We start from the raw sequence: 6,000 nt of genomic DNA, 5'->3' as shown, positions 1-6,000 counted from the left end.
GGTTCCCTTCAAACGGTTTTAGACTTTGGGGGAAAAGTAACAGGTCAGATTTGTACTTAGCAACCACCACCCTGGACCCAAAGGAAGCGGGGTCAGCAGGTGTGGGGTTGCTGCAGACCTGCCAGGTGGGACAAGGAGAGACACACGACTGAAGAGATGTTAAGGGGGAAAAGAGAACTCAATGATTGTCTGTGGAGTGAGAGGGAGGCGCCAGGATGGCTCCTGGGTGGCTGGTTTCATTTGTGGAGACGAAGAAGTGAAGAAGCTTCCCCCATTGCCTTAGGCGAAAGATTTGGTGGGCACTGAGAGAACAAGCTCATGCAAAATAAATAAGTTATATATATATATATATATATATATACACACACACACATATATATGTATATACACACACACATATATATATGTATACACACACACACACACACACACACAGACACATAGGCTTAAAAAGTAGTTTTCAACAAAGGGTAGCACTTTTTTGGTTGCCAAACTGACTGAGGGGCACTGATGGCATGTGGCAGGTGTCAGGGTCACCGAAGGAGGAATGTTTGAGGCCAAAAGGAGTAAAAATTATGAATTTATTAGGTCATCTGGACACCAGGTGGGCTGGCCCCCAACATGGCGCCAGGGACGGGGAGGGAGAGGTTTTAAAGGACTGGAGGCCGGCTTGGACTGGAGGCCGGCTTTTCCTGGCGGGGAATTCTCTGGGCGGGTCTGGACCCTGGGAAGGTCCGGAGGGGAAGGACAATGGCCTTCGCAAGTGGAATGGGACATGGAATGTGGTCTCGGTGAGAGGGAATGACCTTGCGAAGTGGCCTAAAGGTCAGTTCCCAGGGGAGGGGTATCCATTTAGTTACTCGATCACCGTTCCCAGCAGGCAAACGTGTCAGGGTGAGGAAGAGCTGTACACAGAGGGCCGGATCCCACACCAGGAACCGTCCCGTCCTGAGGCCATGCACCGGGCGGAGAAACACTGTGCGAGGCCAGCTGTGTGGTAGGAACGCGGGAGGCCCGGGGGCACTCCGAGGAGCCGCCCGGCCTTTCCTCCGCTGGTCTAGGCCTCGGGTGAGGCAGAGCCAAGGGAGCGGCCGCACAGTGCATCCGCCTCACGTTCCTTTAGTTAATCCTCACCCCAGGATATTTTCCCATTGATTTTTAGAGAAGGTGGGAGGAAGGGAGGGAGGGAGGGAGGGGGAGAGAGAGAGAGAGAGAGAGAGAGACAGACACACACACACACACACACACACACACACACGCATCCATTGGTTGCCTCTCCCACGCGCCTCGACCTGGGCACACCGGCTAGGACCCGCCTCACTTTCGACATTAACTTTTTTTAAAAAGGGGATTGGAGGGAGAGAACCAGGAAGCTTTTCACGAGAATTTGAACAAAAACGATGGCCTTCATTTAGAAAATGTGTGTAAGACATTGTGCATCTGTCCTTCCCGCCTGGAAGGCTCGCTGCGGGCCGGCTCCCTCTCACCTGCGTCCCCCGCCCCGCCCCGGGCCCGCGCTGCCCTCACAGTTCAGGGACAGGCACCTCGCTCCAGGGAATCCGCTCCCCTCTGAATCCCGGGAAAGCAGAGCCTTCGCCCGCCTGCTCCACGCTGGGATCCCCGCGCCCGGTGCTCGAAAAGAGGGAGTTCACACTGTTCCGGGGGAGTCCACGGACCCCTCAGTCAGCCCCCGGGACCGACCCTGGACACCACCTCCCTGGGCTGGTCCCACCAGCGCCTCCCGAATGCGGCTCGCCCCGCCCCCCCCCCCCCCCCTCGGCGGACCGGGTTGTCTGCGCAGGCGCGCCTCCGCCCCGCCCATCGGTGACGTCAGCGCGACCGTTAACGGCCCTCAGTCGTGTCGGCGCGCGATTTAAAAGCAGTTGAGGAGCTGCGACGGGCGGGATGGGACCTCCGTGCCCAGGTGAGGCCGGGCGTGCGGAGGCGCCGCGGGGAGGCCCCGGCGCGAGCGAGGGTCCCGCGGGCAGGGTCGGGGTCTGGCCTGAGCGGGACTGCGGTGCTCTCGGCCCTGTCGGTGCCTCAGCTCTCTTTCGGCCGCGGGGCCAGGCGCGCGGGGCGGGAGGAGGGAGGGCGGGCGAGAGCGCTCCGCCAATCAGGACGCGGCCTCGGGGCGTCCGTTCACTTCGCGGGCGGAAACCCTGCTGCCCCGGGTGCCTCCACGGTGCTGGTGTCTCCGCTTCCCAAAGGCCTTTTTCTTGGAAGGCGCCTTAGAAGCGTCTTGGCTACCGCTGCATGCTTAACACGCTTGTATTCAATTTTACCTTCATTCCTCAAGTATTGAGTGCTCCTTGTGGGCCAGACGCAGAGACACAGTAAAGAACAAAATCAGTAAGATTCCAGGCTACTGTATTCTAGCTGGGGAGACAAACAAACGAACTAATTTACAGGTGAGACCGAAACCGAGTGCTGTGATTGAGGATAGCGGGGGGAGGGGGGCGCTTTAGATTAGGATTGAGCCCTTAGCAAGGGACTGGGAAACGTATTTCAGGCAGAGGAGCAAGTGCAAAAAAAGAAAGGAAAAGGGGCTAGCAGGAACGAGCCTGGCTTGACCGAGGACCGGACATGGTGACGAAACAGTAAGCAGGTCTCTCAGGTGAGCAGGGCCTCTGTCGGTCTTGGTAAGACATTTGGGAATTTAGGGTTATGTTTAGACCTGGTAAATGGCTTACCTCAGAGACAGCCAGGTGGAGGGAAGGGGTCGGTAAACACTTGGATAGGAGGTTGCCATTTAGGGGAAATGATAGGGCCACTCAGGGAAGTGATGGCCTGAGGAATAAGTTCGGGTATCATCATCATAGATCGTAAAACCGTGGGAACAGGTGAAGAGCCTGTAGAGGAAACTACAGGCCGACATTTAGGAGCTGGATAGAAGGAAGAAAGTTACAGAGGCCCAAAGTGTTTCAAGAAACGGGGTTGCCAGCTGCTTCAAATGCTGCTGAATCTCAAGAGTGATGAGGCCTGAAAAGTGCTGGACTTGGTGACCTGACAGTTGTAGGTGATCAGTAATAGTTTTCATAAGGTGGTGGGGGTGGGGGCCAGACTAGAGGGAGCTGAACACGAGTATAGGAGGCGAGGAAGGGGATGCAGAAAGTGTTCTTTGAGCTCAGTAACCCTGATGCATGATGTCAAAAGCGGTGCGAGAATCAGAATGTTCAAGAACTGAAGTGTGCCTCTAATCCCCATCCTGAGTCTCCCTCTTAGACAAATTCCTTCTTCAGTGCTTCCTATTTCTGTTCTCTTCTCCCAAGGTCCAGCTCCTTCCTTACCTTGCAGTGCCCACATCTAAATAGTCACAAGCCCCCTTGATTCAGTCTCTAGAAATGTCTCTTACCTCCTTCCTTCCTGTTTTTACTTTCTTTTTCTTTTGTTTTGATCTCAGCTGAGAGTTATGTTAATCACTCTTCAGCTTGTGGGAAGCTATCAGGGAACGTGAAGTTCTTGTATGTTTCCTTTTTAAATTTCTAATCACTCCATTTTCCTTCCCCTTACATGGGCAAACCATTCAGTGTTTATTATGTATCATTATTTTTAATGTGTTCCTATAAAATATGTGTTATAATGTACATATGGATTTTTTTAATATCATGAATTCTGAACCATCTGAGATACACATTCTTATTCTCATCTAGAGGATGAAGAAGCAAATGCTTAGGGCATGCACTTGTTTAGAATTTTTCCAGCTGGTAAGTGATGGAGCCGGGGGTTTGAAAGCAAGCCTTCTGTTTCTTACATTTGGAAACATTCTTCCAAGATCTCTGTTTCCTCATCTCTCCCTTCCAGTGATCTTGCTTCTCCCAATCATAATAGGTCTCAGCACTCACACCTAGACCTCGTCTTTATCAATAGCTGCACTACTCTACAATCTCAATTTTAAGACCCCATTTCTCAATACCACTCCTATCTTTCCAACTCACTCCCTCTTGTTCCCCGACTCCAACAATCTTCTGATGGCCCAGCAGACCCAATATTCACTTCACTGTCCCTCACTTCCCTCATGACCTTGTTCCCGCCTTACTTAGCTTACATTCCACTGTCAGTCTGTAATCACTCCCTTTCATACACCTGCAACCCCTTGCCCTCTTCTTGCTTTCTTACACTTGCTTGACTAAGTCACAACCCTGGTTAATTCCAACTTTGCTACTCTGCCCAGTGCACCGGATGGCCAAGGGGACCCCAAGGCTATTCAGCAGTCATGCTTTATTTTCTGATTCACCCAATCCTCTCCTAGATCAGTGGTAAGCAAACTCATTAGTCAACAGAGCCAAATATCAACAGTACGACGATTGAAATTTCTTTTGAGAGCCAAATTTTTTGAACTTAAACTATATAGGTAGGTACATTGTTATTAATTTAATTAGGGTACTCCTAAGGCTTAGGAAGAGCCACACTCAGGGGGCCAAAGAGCCGCATGTGGCTCGAAAGCCTCAGTTTGCCAACCACTGTGATTATTTCATTCCTTCCTTTTTCTTGTGAAATCTCTTCCCCAATCCTTATACTTAATTGTGGAGTTTTTGGTTTTAGCTTGCTTCCTATTTTTATAAGAAAAGACAAGCAATCAGAAGAGATGATCCAGCCCAAGACTGTTTTGCTCAGTGGTTAAAGGCTCAGCCTGCGGACCAGAGGGTCTCAGGTTTGATTCCAGTCAGGGGCACATACCTCCGTTGCAGGCTCAATCCCCAGAGGGGTTGGGGCCCCTGTGGGAGGCAACCAATCTATGTGTGTCTCTCACATTGATGTTTCTCTCTCTGCCCCTCCTCCCCCTTCCATTCTCTCTAAAAATCAATAGAAAAATATCCTTGGGTGAGGATTAAAAAAAAGAGAGAGAACATCCAAAGTCCACCATGGAATCTGCTCCCCTGTCCGCAGTTGTGCCTGTGCTCTCCACCCTCCTGTTGCTGTGGATGGGTTCTGTGTGCTCTCAGCAGAGGAACCTCTTTAACTGCTTGGGTACTTTGGTCAGCAACTTTTACTCCTCCTTCTGCATGATCCCTGTGAATAATGCCGTGCCCCCCCCCCCCCCCCCCCCAATCTGGAACCTGTGAATGTGTTACCTTACATGTAAAAGGACTTTGTAGATCCTGAGATGGGAAGATTATCCTGGACTATCTGAATGGGCCCAATGTAATCACAATGATTCTTACTAGTGCAAGAAGGATACTGAAGACAGAAACAAGAGGTTGGAGTGATGGGAGGGAAGGGACCCCCAAGCTAAGGAATGAATGTAGGTGGTCTCCAGAAGCTGAAAAGGCGCAGAAACAGATTCTTCCTAAAGCCTCCAAAATGAATGCAACCCTGCTGACATCTGAATTTTATACTTGAGTCTAGAACTGCAAGAGAATACATTTGTGTCATTTTAAACCACCAAGTCTGTGGTAATTTGTTATAGCAGCAGTAGGAAACTAATACAATCTTTTTGTTTTATTCTTTCTACCAACCTGGAATTTTTCCCCCCATCTTAAATTAAAATTACTTTCTTGACCTCACTTGCCTTTAAACTTCCTCCCTCCCATTTCTCTCCTTCCTTTTACAGCATAAGTCCTTGAAAACCTTGTCCCATTTGCTGTTTCCAGTTTCTTCCATCTACTCTCGAATCTCTGCTCTTTTGACTTTTTCTCTTTCCCCTGCCACTCTAGGAAAACTACTCTTGTCAAGATCATCAATAACTTGTAAGTTGCTAAATGCAGTGATCAGTTTTGAGTCCTTATCTAATTTGACCTGTCAGATGCATTTGACATAGTCATCACTCCTTCTTCCCTCCTGAAATGTTTTTTACCTGACTTGTAAAACACCACATTTCCCTGGTTTTCTCCCTGCCTCATTAGTTGCATATTCCCCATCTGATGAGAGAGAAACATCGATCAGCCGCCTCCTGCACATCCCCCACTGGGGATATGCCCGCAACCCAGGCACATGCCCCCGACCGGAATCGAACCCGGGACCCTTCAGTCCGCAGGCCGACGCTCCATCCACTCAGCTAAA

At 50.4% G+C, this 6,000-nt stretch overlaps 1 protein-coding gene across 3 annotated transcripts in view; it reads left to right on the top strand.

The window, feature by feature from the left end:
- Positions 1-1,841: 1,841 nt before the first annotated feature.
- The window catches only part of LOC139019518 (condensin complex subunit 2-like), a 45,044-nt gene continuing 40,885 nt past the window's right edge, over positions 1,842-6,000 (top strand). The window contains exon 1 of one of the 3 annotated variants that reach the window (XM_070428526.1): positions 1,842-1,924. In XM_070428526.1, the coding sequence (XP_070284627.1) occupies positions 1,906-1,924 (19 nt within the window). In that variant the 5' untranslated portion in view covers positions 1,842-1,905. Of the gene's footprint in view, positions 1,925-2,282; positions 2,615-6,000 lie in introns of those variants that run through there. The other 2 variants (XM_070428527.1, XM_070428528.1) reach the window with 2 other exon arrangements.

This window comes from Myotis yumanensis, unplaced genomic scaffold (assembly GCF_028538775.1).
Source record: "Myotis yumanensis isolate MYYU_CA2020_CCGP unplaced genomic scaffold, mMyoYum1.0.hap1 SCAF_11, whole genome shotgun sequence".
Lineage (NCBI taxonomy): Eukaryota > Metazoa > Chordata > Mammalia > Chiroptera > Vespertilionidae > Myotis > Myotis yumanensis.
This window is presented reverse-complemented; position numbering and strand designations above follow the sequence as displayed.